At 53.5% G+C, this 15,251-nt stretch overlaps 1 protein-coding gene across 2 annotated transcripts in view; it reads right to left on the bottom strand.

Annotated features, from left to right (window-relative positions):
- The window catches only part of FAT3 (FAT atypical cadherin 3), a 539,827-nt gene that overhangs the window by 49,719 nt on the left and 474,857 nt on the right, over positions 1-15,251 (bottom strand). For both annotated transcript variants that reach the window (XM_071218314.1, XM_071218315.1), the window contains 6 exons: positions 14,770-15,159; positions 12,293-12,507; positions 10,981-11,118; positions 9,750-9,893; positions 6,642-6,839; positions 3,170-3,968 (listed from right to left, as the gene is read on the bottom strand). In XM_071218314.1, coding sequence (XP_071074415.1) covers positions 3,170-3,968; positions 6,642-6,839; positions 9,750-9,893; positions 10,981-11,118; positions 12,293-12,507; positions 14,770-15,159 — 1,884 coding nt within the window. The remainder of the gene's footprint in view (positions 1-3,169; positions 3,969-6,641; positions 6,840-9,749; positions 9,894-10,980; positions 11,119-12,292; positions 12,508-14,769; positions 15,160-15,251) is intronic.

Below are 15,251 nucleotides of genomic sequence, written 5' to 3'. Positions count from 1 at the left end.
TCATCTCATTAACCATCATTAAACAGCCCAGGCTGAACTGACTTTTCCTGTGCTTGGTGATACCCAGGGGCGGTGCCTGCTGGCCTAGATGTGCGGTATCTCCACACACTGTCAATTTGGTGGCACAGTGAGCATTGGAGAGCAGGGTCCCACTTTGTCCCACCAGCTGATCCATTTGTACAGCAGGGCAGGACAGAGGTGGCGGACGTGTTTAGCTCCTGTCAGAACCCAGGCCGTGGAAGCTCATTCCCCACTCCCAGGTCCCTGGGGAAGGGGGTTGTTGGACGGGAACCTGCACTGCCCTGATAAGCCCCAGACCTGGATTCTAGCCCTGGCTATTTATCCAATGATCTGTTGTGTGACCCCAAACAAGTTACTTGGCTTCTCTGGGTCTCAATTTCCTTTCCTGAAAAATGGGGATAATGGTTCCTCGCAGAGTTGTAAGAATTAAATGGACGAGTGCAGGTGAAAGCAGTTTGTAAAGAAAGAAGTTTTGTAGTTAAAAAAACAAGTAGTACCCTGGAGGTACTACCTTGACTCAGAAACATGGTGGTGACCTAAGCACAAATGTAATCTTTTACTTGCCTTCCTTTGGCCAAATCCATGACTCATAATTTCAGAGGTGACATGGAACACTGTACACTTTGGAGGCATAAAATAAGACCTGGCACTTCACACTAATGAGCATCCTGGGGTTTGCGCTGCCTTGCTGGGACCTGGGCCCTCCTGTCTCAGGTGGAGGTGCTCTTCTCACAGCAGGAGGAAGGCGCACACGGGGTGGCCATTCTCTGAAAGGTTTTGCACCTGCTCAGGGGGACATGGAGGCCACTTGGTACAGAGTGGACAACATTCAGTCCCTCAGGCAGAAGCATCAGAGCTTGGACGCACACTCTCCAGCCCCAGTGCGGCCCCGCCCCGGCTCTCCAGCACTCCCACAGCCCCCTGAATTAGGTCTCTGCATCCGGCCGGGATGACCATCACCGCCACTGGAGCAGAGTCGCCCTCTTGATTTGCAGCTCTGCCTCATTACGCTGAAGAGTCCAGTAACTAACAGCAAATGGTCTACACCCTGAATCCACATGCTTTGCCAAGATGCCAACTCCTGGCAGATGCCACAGAAGTCAAGAAGCTGCCCCTCCTGAAAGAAGTTCTGGAACACATCATCCTGAGGTCTCGGCTTTGAAGTGAACTGTCAGGGTTCCCCCAGAAGCGCCGAGTCATCCGGAATGGGCGTTTGCTGGGTGATGCCACCAAAGGCCGAGCATACTTTCCTTCAAGCCTCCTCTCCAGGACAGCTGTGGGTTTGGGCAGAATAGTTAACGGAACCTTCCACATACTGTGAAGTGTCCACCTCCATGTGCCAACCGCTCCCGGCTTTCTGGGACTCAGGCACTCTGGAGATGAGCCATCTACAGAAATATATCTGTTATGAAGGAGAAATGGAAATGGCCCGTCTTCAGAATGAAACTCTTGAAGAGTCAGTAAACACCGAGAGGTTAGTCACAGCCTCTGGGATTGGGGCAGTGGCTTTCTCCTCGGATAGTCAGCACTAACAAATGCCAGCACAGGTGCGCGCTCAAGCTCGGGCTGTTGCTGCATTTAAATCTTTCCGAGGCCAAGCGTGAGTGGGTACTGCCTCGCGATCCTTCACCCTGCTACTGTTCTCTGCGAGTACACTGCCGAGGCTTGCTAGCATCAGGCCTGTCTGCCTGAGTTGATCTGGAGCTAGCTTCCGTATTCAGCTGGGCTGGCCGTGCGTGCACCTGCCTGACGACTCACGAGCCGCGTTCGTGGGGACGCACGAGGGGCTGGCCCGCTCATGGCCCGCTCGGAGGCTGCCGAACGTCTTCAGGGGGAGCCGTGCTCTCCGGGGCCTCTGCCTGATAAGCTCATTCTCGGAACTGCAACCAAGAACTCTCTACCAGGGAAGACACCAGGGGCCTGCCCTGCTTGTCCCCACACCTGTGAAGGGGTGTCTTACGAATGGCCTGTCCCTGCCCATGGGCCCTTCAGACCAAGGGCACCCTGGCCAAAAACGTGGGGTGCTAATTTCTCAGAAGAGGGCAGTGAATTTACGGCTGCTCACATCAGAGAGAGGATAAGGGGGACAGGGCGACGCTGGCCCTCGAGCTGCAGGCAGGTGAATCCACCCAGCCATGGCCTTTCACCCGGAGAGGTCAAGGTTCAAGGACTCTAGTTACAGCACCTAGGGGAGCCATTCCACCAAGCCCCTGCCCTGCGTGGGATGGCCGGATTTAGGTGACCTGTAGGAGGGACCCCTGGAGATTCAGTTTAAACACGCGGGGAAGAATCTGAAGATGTGCCCCAGCCATCAGGCTCATTCTTCCTGAAGTCCTGCCCTCCCAGCTCAGGAGCCCATTTCCCTGGGAAGGAGAGCCTTTTTCAGTTCTTGAAGCCCGGCTGTTTGCCTTGGGGTGGGGGAGCACATACCTGGTGAATTTGCTTGGCAACAATCACCGTCTTCCTTCCCGACAGTATAGCATGAAACTTGATTAAAGTGGCGGCTAAGAACCATACCGATCTAAAGAGCCCGGATCCTGCCTTGGCCCGGACTCCTGGACCCCTGCCCTCGCGTGCCGTGGAAGCGAACCTGAATGCCCTCGGCCTTTCCACAGCCTCTGCTCGCCCCCACGGAGGGAGCCAGCAGGCCCGCGCCGGCCAGTGTGCGCTCCCAGCAGTCAGCGGCTCCCAGGCCCGGACCACTCCTCCACCCCAGCTGACAGCCTCGTGCAGTCACTGGCCACTCCCGTCTCGCGGTCACCCCACTGCCCGCGCCCCTGCAGCTGCAGGCTTCCTCTGGCTGACCGCCACCTGGACCACGCTCCCTCTCTGGCCAGCCCATCTCAGCCTTTAGAACCCTCCTGTCTTGACGGGCCCCCGTCCCCGCCCTCCCCCGGGGCTCCGGATGTCCCCGGGGTTGTGCACTGCCAGGCTCAAGCTTGCCGCCTGCATGCCTGAACTGCTCTCGGAGCCCCAAGCTCCTGGGAGCAGAGGCCGCGCTCCCTGGCTGCCCCTGCCCCGTGGCGTCGGTCCTGTGGCCGGGCCTGTGGCTGACAGTCAGTCAACACTGCACTGAAGGCATGAGTGACTGCACGGTGCCGCCCTGCTCCTACGACCTCGAGGCGGGAGGGCTGCCCTGGGGACCCACCGTCGCAGGTGCAGCGCACGCTCCTGTAGAAGCGCGGGCACACGAAGCTGGTGCGCGCTGTGCTGTAGGTCATGAGCGCGTGGGAGTCCAGCGACAGGCCCTGCTCGCAGTGCTGCTCCTGGCAGTCCAGCCCCGAGCAGTTCTTCTCCAGGATGGCGGCGACGCGCAGCACGTCCTCCAGGTGCCTGCGGGCGCTGGAGAGCTTCTGGATCAGGTACGCCGGCTTGTAGAAGGCACTGCCGTGCATCTCCACCGCGAACAGCATGTCCAGCTGGCCGGTGCCCGCCACGGGCTGGATGCTGATGATGCGCAGGCTGTCCTGCTTCTGGGAGAGGACCGCGCTCCGCAGGGTGCGGCGCAGCCCGTGCATGTGCAGCCCCACGAAGTCCTCGGGGGACACGTCCTCGAAGCGGATGGTGACGGTGCTCCGCAACATCTCGTGGACCAGCTGCTCCACATGCACGACCACGTCGATGGGCACCTGGAAGCGGCCGTCGCTCACGGACACGTTCAGGACATACTTGCCGCTGTCCAGGCCTCCCAGCGCGATGATTTTCCCGTCGTGACTGTTCACTTTGAACAAGCTTTTCTGCTCTGATTTCAGGGCAAACGTGAGCACGTCGTATGTGTCTTGGTCGGTGGCGTGGATCTTCCCAATGACCCCACCAGGAAAATCGTCCTCCATGGTGACAATGAAGATCTCCAGGGGGATGGCCGTGGGCTTGTGGATACTCTCCTCGATGACCCGCACGCGAATGTAGGAGTGAGACACTTGCTGGGGTTTGCCTGAGTCTTTTGCCTAAAATGACCAAGAGGAGAGAAGACAAGGAACTGAGAAAAAATATCTTAATAATTACTTTTTTAACAAAGCCCAGATAAAAGACATCTGTACTAGGAACCCCATTTTCTCCTTGCTCCGTCCCCTGCCACTCCTCTGCAAGATGCTTAAGGTGTCCATTTGAGTAGGCGGAGGGGTCGATCACCTTTAACCCCCCTACGTACACCTGACCACGGACAATCTAAGGTGTCAACACAAGTAAGCTGGTGGGAGGACAGAGATGCTTCGAGACCCAGCGTGCCCACAACAGGCTGGCCTTGTTACAACTTTGGGGAGAAACCCCAGGGGAAACCTCGCAAAGTGGCGTTCCCACTCTGACAAGGAATCTGTGCTCTCTGTTTGATGCTCTCTTTTGGATTGGACCAGATGTACCAATTCTGTCCACTTAAGAAACAATATCATGTATGTACACCAAAGAGAAAAACACGTAGCCTGAAAATGCCATTTTTCCTTCCTTCTTCATGTAAAATTTATGGAAAAACCACTCTGGCAATAGATCCTTATTGAATGCCTGCCACATGCAATGTGGACCTACTCAGGGTGGCAGGACTTCAGGAGAACAGGAGGCCCCATGGGGCTCAGGACGTGTGGCTGCAGTGGACCTTGTGGGCTGGGCGGGATCTGGGTAAAAGTGTCCTTCTAGGAGGAAGGCAGCGCAGAGCAGGGACGTGGACGTCGCACAGACCTGAGTTTGAATTTTGATGCTGCCCTCACTACATGCCTGGCCTGGAATGAGTTATTTAACTTCTCTGAGCTTTCATATGAGTAAAACAGCACTATCTACCTCACAGGGTTATTGTGGGGTTCATAAGAGACAGTGACTGAAGTGCCTAGCAGGAACCTGGCCCAAGGAAGCACTTCATACACGGCAGTTAGTGTGGCTGCTGTTTTTGTTATTACCATCTTTACAACGCTACGTGCTTTGACAGACTACAAAATCAGAGACACTGAAAATTCACGTAGGAGGGGAAGAGGTTAGCAAGTCAGGCTGAAGCTGAATTCAAACTTTGGAGAGTCTTGAAGGACAGTGATGAGTCTGGACTTGACAGGCAGGAGGCCAGGCAGATGACAGATGCGTGACGCTGGTGACAGCGAGGAATGGGTCGGTGCCCTGAGAAGGACTGGTGGGGCATCTGACCAAAAGTGCCAAAATTCAGGTCTGCAAGTCCAAGGCCAGAATTCAGGCTAGAGACCACAGGTCTTCAGACACTGGGAAGCCACAGATGGTTTCAGTCTAGACCAGGGGTCAGCATGCTTGTTTTGTGAAGGGCTAGGGAGTAAATATCCTAGGCTTTACGTGCTAACATAGTCTCCACCACAACTACTCGATGCTGTCATTACAGCACAGAAGCAGCCGCAGACGATACGGAAGAGATGGGCAAGGCTGTGTTCCAGTAAAACTTCAAAGCTGATACAGAGGCGGAAGGCAGGGTTTGCCCCAGGGGCTGTGGTTTGCTGACCCAGGGTTTAGGGGAATGCCCTAATCAAGGGGGCTGCTAATCTGGGAACAGTTTTGGGACGGATTAGAAAAGAATAGGTTAAGACAGAGGAATCACCCACAAGCTCCTGCACTAGCAGGAGCAGGTGGTGAGTGAAGACTGTAGCTGATGCACCCAGAGACAGTGAAGGAGCACAGGGCTCGGTGGTAGTTTAACGTGAGGAACTAGGGGTGGAGAGACTCTAGGGAGACTCCAGAGCCTGAGGTGCAAACCTAACAGCTTGGGAGGGCATGCAAGAATTGCACTAGCTTCTATGAGAAGACACGAAAGACAGGCTGGGCCCTTGAGTTGCTGTGCTGTGGCATGAAACGATTTCCACTATACTGGAGGAGCGGCTGGCAGCTGGCATGTTCGCTGACATGTGCAGAGCCAGGAGGCATTAATTTGAAAGTTTTCATGGAGCAGCATGAGATATAGCTTATCAAAAGAAATAACACATACAAGTGCCATAAAAATAAAAAGAATTACTGCTATTTTTAACATCATTATAAATATAATGAGCTTAGATTGCCCTCGCGGGGGGAAAAAGGTCATCCAGTTTCACCGATGGAACCCAAACTTGGTTTTGGCAAAAGACACTTTTTGGTACACTCTCATTTCCAGCCCCTCTCCGTACCCTTTCCAGATCTCTCTCTTTTGCTTCTCTGTCCCATTTTGTTTCACACAGGCGGATGATCTTGAGGATGAAACACTGGGATTTGGAGTCAACTTCTCAAGGCCATGCGAGCTGGGCCTGGGTTGAGGCTAAGATGAGGTTTCTCCAACAGTGGAGGGCACGATATGGCTAAATCACAGTAAGACAATGACTGGTAACTTCTTCCAGTGGGCGATGTGGCAAATAGCACTGGGTGTAATGCAAGCCTTGAACAGTCAATTGTCTTGGGGTCAGTTAGCACCCCAAAAATTTGGAGCACACAGTGCCTGTCTGCTGGCACACCCTACGGGATGTTGCTCCTCAACACTAATGCGTCCTTCCTTTCCGCTCCATTTCACACAGAGGCCGCTCTTACTGGTGTGCAACTGAGCGTGAGGTTAGAAGGGGTGCACACCGCGCGGTGGGGAAAGAGCCGACCACCCAGCGGGCACGGAAACAAGCCGCAGTGGAGGGGGCCTGCTGCGGGCGGGGCGGACGTACCTGGACACACAGCACATACTCCGCAGACTCTGCGTGCTGGAAGACCACGGCTGACCGCAGGACTCCGTGCGGGTCCAACACAAACTCCTCGTCCTCGTTGCCCGACAAAATGGAGAAGGAGAAGGGGGGCCCGTTGTGAAAGGAGTCTCGGTCTGTCACCACCAGCTGCAGAATGCTGGTGCCTACTGGCTTATTTTCCTGCATGAAAGAGTATTTTGAGAAGGAAGGTAAAATACACCCCTCGTCACATTTCAACAAAAGGCCCATCGTTATGGATAAGGGTGCTGTGCTTCAAAGCAGGGCTTGTGAGCCTTGTCTTCTGGCAACATGCTGGTGCCCAGGAGCCCTACTTTCCTTCTTCCCTCCCCACACCTTCCCCAGGGAGGTGAGAGCACAAGGGCTTGTGTGGGTTCATTTACAGATTCCAGGGATGGCCCTGAGCGTCCCCTCACTCTCGATGTGCGTGTAAGAGCCTGAGTTTATGCCAACAGCTCTGGGCATCATGGCACTCACGAGCCTTCGTGACTAGGCTGAAAATCCTCTCCGGTCAAGAAAACATACCCTGTCAGAATGGGAGAGCCCTTTCTCACACCTGTCACAACACAATTATGCTGGGCACCAACATGGGGACACGATGTCACAAAAACTTTTTTTTTGTGACGTCTTTTGGAGGGACGTTCTGGCAACTTCAAAATAAATACGCAAAGGCGCAGAGCAGAGGTGGCTCAAGTGGCTGAGCGCCTACTTCCCACATGGGAGGTCCCAGGTTTAGTTCCTGCTCCTTCCTGAAAACAAGAAATGAGCAACAAGCAAACAAACGAAAAACTGAGCTCAGGGGAGCCGACGGGGCTCAAGCGGTTGAGTGCTCGCTTCCCACAAACGAGGTCCCGGGTTCTATCACCGGGCCCGGTACCTCAGGAAAAAAGTAACAAAGGCACATGTCAGGTGAAGAACGGGGCTTTACGCCCCCTGGAATCCAATTTTGACATGTTTCTGAAGGAAAGGGCAAGGGGTTAGAACATTTCTCAACTTGAGAGTGAAGAGGAAGAAAATCCTTAACCTCCTCAGGATTTTTGGAAGTCCCGATGCTATTGACTACGTAAGAATTATTTGGCACTTTCTGCCTTTTCCTCCAAATGGAAACACAAAGACTCTTTTTCTTTACTCTTTACCCTTCTTGGGTCAAAGGTCATCCTCACTTTGGAAAAGCCAAGTTAAATTCCTCTGCAGCTCGGGCACTGGTTTTCTGGCCGCACTCAGTTTAGACTCCAGCATTACCAGAGCTCGGGCCTGAAGTCCGCGTTCGCGTTCCAACTTTCTGATGAGGTCCATTTAGGATTAAGTGGGTGGAGGCCGTGGAGACGGAGAGGATGGCAGGCTGTCGTGGGGGAGTCACGCACGGGCGGGCACATGCTTTATGTGCTGACTTAGGTCTTACCAAAGCCATGTATGTGTTGGAAGAGGGAGTCCCTCGGGGGTGGGAAAGGGGGCCTTTTCGAAGGAGAAAGGCAGGAGGACCTCCAAGGCCACCTGTCTTGCAGCTCCTCTGGGCCCTCCGGTCGTGAAGAACTAGACACAGTCCCTCCCTGGGTGGGTGGTGGAGTGGCCTCAGCCCAGCCAAGATTTACTGTCTCACCCTGACAGCCCACTCAGTGCCACACAGTTATCGATTTATTCGCTCACTCTAGAAAGGCTGCTTCCCCCAGGAAGAAAGGAGGAGAGAGAGAAAACGTGCACCCTCGGGGTCAGCGTCTGAGAAGGAAGGGTGAAAGAGGACCCAGACGTCGGGCGCTCCAGATACCAGGCACATCGCGCTCCGGGGCTGGAGACTCTGAGCTCTTTGCCGCCAACTTCCTGCTGTGCATTTGGAAACAGTCTGTCACGCTGATGGATGCACGTCACAAAAGTGAGTGTGTGCATCCAAAGCCTGTTTTGGTTTGGGGTGCGCATCCAGAGGCAGTGCCAGGTGGAGAGTGCCACTGTGGGAGACAGGTGTGGCCAAGAGCCTCCAAAAGAAAGAACTGGAGGAAGGCGCAGGAGAGGGCCAAGGATGCACAGCTGCCGGAGAAGGCACAGGAGGGGAGCACAAGCCCTGGAGCCAGAGAAGGGAAAAGAGATAGAGACCAAAACACCCGTGAAGGAGTCAGACTTCCCTGAGGAGGAGGGCAGCAGGGCTGCTGGGCTCCTGCCTGCCCCCACCTCCACTCTCAGCAGCTCCGGGGGGCGGGCCAGGCGACAGCGGACGGCCAGACCCAGTGTCTTGAGAGCCATCCAAGAGGCCCTCGAGATCTGGCCCACTCTCACCTCACCTTCCACCCACAAATCCTTTGGGTGATTTTGAGGCCAAATTGGACCGGGCACGGGTTTTCTCTCTAGAATACCTGCAGCCCCCTGTGACATGCATCTCGATCCCTGCCTCTGCAAGCCCTACATGCTGACGGGCTTCCCAGGCTGGGCTTCCCTCCTGTGGGCTTCCAGCTTCTAGAAACCCTGGCAGGCAGAGGCGGCTTGGCACCTAGCACAGTGCTCACGGAATACACTCCAGGTAACAGAAGACGGAGGCGAGGCATTCCCTCTGACGGCAGGACAAAGCGGCAGCCTGCATTCTCATTGTAAAGGGAGGTGGGTGTAAGTGTTAAGTTTGCTTCTGGGAGATCAATTTCAACGGCTGGCAGCGCTATCTTGATGCCCAGTCTCCCTGTGACTGGTCAATCTCCCTCCCCTGCCAGAGCATCATGAAGTTAAAGGTAGCCTGCCCCCGCGGAGAGCGAAGTGTTCTTGCAGAAGACCGGCCCAAGTTCAGGCCACACTCCATCACCTAGCAGCCAAGTGTCCTCAGGGGAGCTCCTCAGCCCTGGGCTCCGCGGTGCTTCAGTGGACCACGGGGCCGCGCCGTCCAACTCCACAGGCTGCTGCGAGGACTGAAGGTGGAGGGAGCGCACCAGCACTTGCAAGGACCCAGGAAGCGATAGCTCTAGTCATGCTTACTCATCAGCTGAGGGAGAAGCAGCCGCCTCTTCCCAGCAGCTCTAGGAAGGAGAGTAATGTGGAAGCAAAGGAAAGAGGTGGGGACTGAGGGCGAGCGTCAGGCAGGCGGGAGGCGCTCACCTGAATCACGGCTGTGTAGTTAGCGGGTGTGAACACGGGGCTGTTGTCATTCACGTCAGAGATGTCTATGTTGACAGTTGCAGTCGCAGACATGGCGGGGACGCCGCTGTCCACCGCCTGGACGAGCAGGGAGTAGCCAGAGGCCTGCCGGGGACACAGGGCCGACGTGAGGTACAGCCCCTCCTTCCCGCCCTGCCAGACGACCCGCAGGGGCAGGCGGTGCTTCGTCACTGCCGGGTCCCCAGGAGAGAGCTGCTCGGGAGCAGCTGGGGCAGGGCAGGTGCGTTTAGGGCGTCTAGCAGTGCCCTGGCTCTACTTCTGGATGCCAGCAGCACCTCCAAAAACGCCCTCAACCATTGCCAAATGTCCCCTGAACATCAAAACCGCCCATGGACAGAACCACAGCTTGGAGGCTGTTGTCCGAAACAACAGCTGACACCCCTCATCTGTTTTAGTTATTTAAAATATATATATTTTTGAGGTGCTGGGGCCAGGAATAAACCTGGGACCTTGTATAAGGGAAGCTGGTGCTCAATCAGTGAGCCAAATCAGCAGCCGTGAATTGGTGTTTACATTTGTTTTGCTTGTTGATCAATTTTTTTTGTTTTCAGGAGTCACCAGGAAATGAACATGGGACCTCCCATGTGGGAGGCGGGTGCTCAACCTCTTGAGCCACCTCCTCTCCCATTTGTCCACTGAGGTTATGAGGCCAGGGAGGTTTTCCTGCTTTTCCACATCCCTACTATAACATATCTTCCATATTTAATTTCCCTTTAAAGACATATTTTTGATCAAGAGAGAGAATGTCTAGAAACTTAGTTTAACTTTGGACAGAGTTTTCTGGATCCTTCTTTCTGACCCCAATGCCTTCAAGTGATTCTTTTGTACCTGACCGTCTAGGGCTAACATTGCTAATGAAACTAAAACCACAGGATTCCAGTGCTAAGGGTACTTTTCTGCCGCCCCCCCCACCCTTAGGAAGGATCAAAAATTCCAACCATCCAGAAAGATACATTTACCTGTTCTTTAGAGTAAGAAATTTTTTCTTTATCTATTAGAAGAAAATCCTTTCAAAAGTCTAACTCAAATACATAGTGCTTCATTTTAGCCCATCCCCACTCGGATTATTTATAATGAAGAAACTTCCTACTTGTACTCATGGCGCTGGCATCCCTGATTCCAGCGAAGAGGTGGGTGTGGATGTGAAAGGGGCTGAGCTAAATGAACTTACCCGTTCCCGGTCCAACTTCTTCTTAACCTTAAGAAGTCCCAAGAGAGGATCCACAGCAAATTCATTGTCCTGATCTCCACTCACAATGGAAAAACGAATCTGGCCATTGGGTGGACTGTCTACATCTTCTGCTATCAGCTTCATGGAAAACAAGAAAAACAAGAAAAGGAAAAAGGTTTATTTCAGGGTGCCGGGACTGTGAAAACAGGCACAGCTCTGGCCTTTTTCTCAGGCGCTGTGCTCACCTATGCAGATGCTCAGAGGATGAGACGCCAGCTGTCTGAAGGAGGACAGCACAAGCACTGGAGCTGCCCTTTCATTGCTGCGCTAACTCTTACTTGTGCCCAGCTTTGAGCCAGCTGGGTGGAGCCCAAAGCTAACCGACAGGGATGCCTGCTGTGCCTCCTCCCCGACTCTGCAAAACAGCAGCCTTGGTCGCTGACCAGGCACCTCTCCACCTAAGCATTTCCACGTGAAGCTCAGGAAGCCAAGGACGTTCCCTTCTCACCCAGCAAAGCTACTTCCATGGGCCCTCTCTCCGCATGGGTAAGGCTGGCATTTATTCTGTATGGAAACAGTCTCAGTGTCCAGACAGAGAACACGACCTGGGAAGTCCACTTCTGACAGGTAGAGAATGCACTCTATTCATCGAGGGCCGAGCTGCCCCCAGCCCAAGGCTGCGGGAGCCAGAGAGAGACCCGGTGAACGGCAGGAGCTGTCCAACCTAGCGAGGAATGAGGATGGTGAGGATGGGGCTCGTTCTTTCCAAAAGGCAATCTGCGGTCTAAACGATCCTGATTTCTTGGAACCCAGGGCTGGTTCTCATGGTATTAGAAACAGTCCTTCTGGAAAGGGCTCCCCTGAAGGTGGCCAGTCAATCTTGAACGTACTCCCATTTGTGGCTGCCTTATTCTGTGTGCCTGAGAAGTTCGGGGTGTTTGGGGAGGAGGCTTTTATGTTACCTTAGCCACCTAATAAATTATCACCTCACATCACAAACTAGGAGCCATCATTAAAAATTCAATCCAATGTCTGTTTATTTCCCTCAGAAAAAAATACCCTCCTGGGAGATCCGTGGTTATCAGTCATTATGTCTTGATATAAATTAATCTATCACACACTTTCTAATATAAAAATTGGGGAAGGAGCAGTTGAAAGACTTATGGTTTCTGGTGACAGACTTGAGTACTTGGGGGCAAATGGAGACTGAAGGGGTAAGTCAGAAGATGATCCAAGTTGAAATGTGCTTCCTTTTTCACCTTGTTGAGGACTGTTAGACCTCGGACAGCTGGACCTTCCCCCTGGCACCTACCAAAACGACGGAGTCCCCGACGGAGGCGTCTTCACTGATGACGGCGCTGTAGACGTCCTGGCTGAACTGGGGCGGGTTGTCATTCACATCTGTGAGGTTGATGCTGACCGTGGCCATGGCACTGAGCGCCGGCGTGCCCCCGTCTTTGGCTTCCACCACCAGGTAAAACTTTTTGCAAAATTCGTAGTCCAGGGCTTCAGAGATGGAAATCCCCCCTTTGAAGAAAAATAAGGAGTTTGAGCTTCGATTAGGAAAATCTCTGGTCAGCAGTTCCATCATCACTGTAATATTTATAACATCATTTCCAGCCAAGAATTTCAGATATTCTGTAATCTGTTTATTTAATGCTCTACTGAAAGCATCCCCAAAGCCTGATTACTGCTGTCAGTTAAAGTATGGCTATCCATCAAGCAAAACTCTGAAGAAATTAAGCCTTTGCATGTTTCTCTAACAGCTCCTGAACTGCTGAAATTCTCTGGCATCGTCACTCCAGTACAGCTGGGGAGTAGGGACAGGAGCAAGCCTCCCCGATATGTGTCTCCTGATTCTTCAAGGGGGCTCGGGAAGAATGAGAATGAGCTATATGGATACGATGTATGATCTCACCTCTCCCCAGCAAGCAAATACTCGCAGAGTCAACCAAATTGAATTAAACACTGGGGTGCCTCGCAAGTTATAATGTGCTTGTCTAAAACTATTATGGTGAAAAGAGGACAAAGAGAAATAAAGGAAGGCAAGAATCTCAGAAATCTCAAGGCATAGAAACATAGTGGAAAAGGCAATACCTGGAAGTCAAATATTGTGAGTTTAGTGCTTACAATTACAGAATGGAGATGATAATGTCTGCACCCCAGTTAAAGGAAGCAAACAAAACAAGTGACAGCAGTGGCTGGGTGTTGCCCCTGGGGGTGCTCTGGGGGTGCCCTCTCCCTCCTGCCTCCTTCAGGTGGTGACTGGTCATTGCATGCCCTGCAGAGCAGTTACCAAGAGCATTTACCTTTCTGCTACCTGGAGAACAATCATTAGGAGCAGCGAGGCCCTCACCTTTGCTCACGTTTCTGGACGGAGGACATCTCCGGGAGCTAAGACTGCTCACGGCTCATTCCAGCCCAGGTGAGGGGCAGAGGCCACACCTGGACAGTGGCCTCTTCCCTCACAGTTACGTTTCCTCAGGGGCCAACCCCTTAGTGCTTGTTGTCCAAAGCCAACCCTACCCGTCCTGAACGCCGTTCTAGGGTGGTCCTACACAACCGCAGCACACAGCTAACTGAGGAACGCCGCCGTGCATTTAACTTGAAGTGACGACCGCAGGAAACAGGCTCTCCTGGGAGAGGCCGGCTCTCCCTCGTTTTCGCACCCCCTCCCACAGCATTGTTAGAGAGGTCAGAACGTGGAATCTAGAGTTAGGGACTTCAAACCCTGGACCCCAGGTACTAGGTGGACACTGGGGAAAGTACTTAACCTCTCTGAGGTTCCGTTTTCTCCTAGGGAAAATGAGAGAACTGTATACTGACTTAATAGGAGCCTGGGGTATTTGCCTTGTTAAACAGTGTTATTAATTACAATGGTGTCTTGTTTGTATTTACTGGGCTTGAATGCACCTCCTTCTCTACTTCGCTTAATAAGTGCGTACTCCTTGAGTGATGACAGGAAAATCTGTCCAAAGGCCAGCAGGTGTGAGAGACTTACCTTTCTTGTGTGCAAAATGGGAAATCCTTGTCTCTTCACAGGGGGATAGGTAAACAGAATGAGAATATCCTCAAGCATGCTTTGTAAAGTATTAGTACACTCTATAAAAACACATCGCTGATATGCTTACTCTTGGAAGACCATCCAAACTGGTTTTCTGAGTGCCCATGTTTACGCAGGGGCCCCTCATTCTTATTAACGCACTGCTGGAGAGAATGCCCCAGCGCAGCCTCAGTTTGTTTCTGAGCACCTTTTCTGGAGGTGATACCATCAATCTGAAAAGGGCATGGTGAGAAGTGACAGTTCTGACCAGGAGCAGAGAGCAGGTTCAAATACAGCTCCGGTTCCAATGCACTGTCCGCTTGGGGAACCGGCGGAGCAGGCCTGCGAGTCACCATGCAGATGGCTTCCAGCGGCAGGCGAGTGTAGCCCAAGTGTGGACAGGGGCCTGATCCCCTGGAGCACTCCCAAACATAACCCTAAGATCCAAGTTAGGAGAGGAAACGAGTGAAACCCAAACCCTCGTGTACACAGGTGCTACTGCAAGAAAAGCTCTTTCCCGCCGCTGTGAACCATGGCTGTGGCTCCGGTAGCCTCCTATTTAGAAATCCTGGAGCCAACCTGGGCATCAAGTATTCCCAAGTAAGCCCACAGGTACTAGCTTAGAATTCAGCCGAAACGGCGAGTGGGAGGAGGGGGATGCGGGTAGGAAGAGTGGGCGTTGGAGCGCCGAGGGGGAGCAGGGTAGAGTGCAGCCTCGAGCCCTAAGCAGCAAGTGGCTGACCTACCTGTCTTTGGGTTGATCCTGAATTTCCCTTGTTCGTTTCCAGACCGGATGAGATAGGTAATCTCAGCATTTGTGCCTATGTCTTTGCTGGTGGCAAACACGGCAAGGACTTGGGAGCCGGGGGAGGCGTCCTCGGGCACTGTCACCAGGTAGTCCCTCCTCTCGAACACGGGTGGGTTGTCGTTGACGTCCAGGACGGTGATGGTGACGGTGGCAAGGGAGGACAGCACGCGCTCGGGGCTCTGGTCGGCGGCGCGCACGCTGATGTTGTAGGAGGACTGCTGCTCTCGGTCCAGCGGCCGCTCCAGGACCACGATGCCAGAGGCGCTGTCGATGGAGAAGATGCCGTCCGCAGAGTCCGCCAGGGAGTACACCACCTTTCTGTTGAGGCCTGCAGGGGGCGCAAGACCGAGAGTGCCCAAGATGCAGGCTCTGCCAACCTCCCAAGGTCCACACACATCAAACCAGGAATCACAGCCATGG

Source organism: Dasypus novemcinctus, chromosome 10 (assembly GCF_030445035.2).
Source record: "Dasypus novemcinctus isolate mDasNov1 chromosome 10, mDasNov1.1.hap2, whole genome shotgun sequence".
Classification (NCBI taxonomy): Eukaryota; Metazoa; Chordata; class Mammalia; order Cingulata; family Dasypodidae; genus Dasypus; species Dasypus novemcinctus.
Note: the sequence above shows the minus strand (reverse complement) of the source record. Positions and strands in the feature narration are given on the sequence as shown.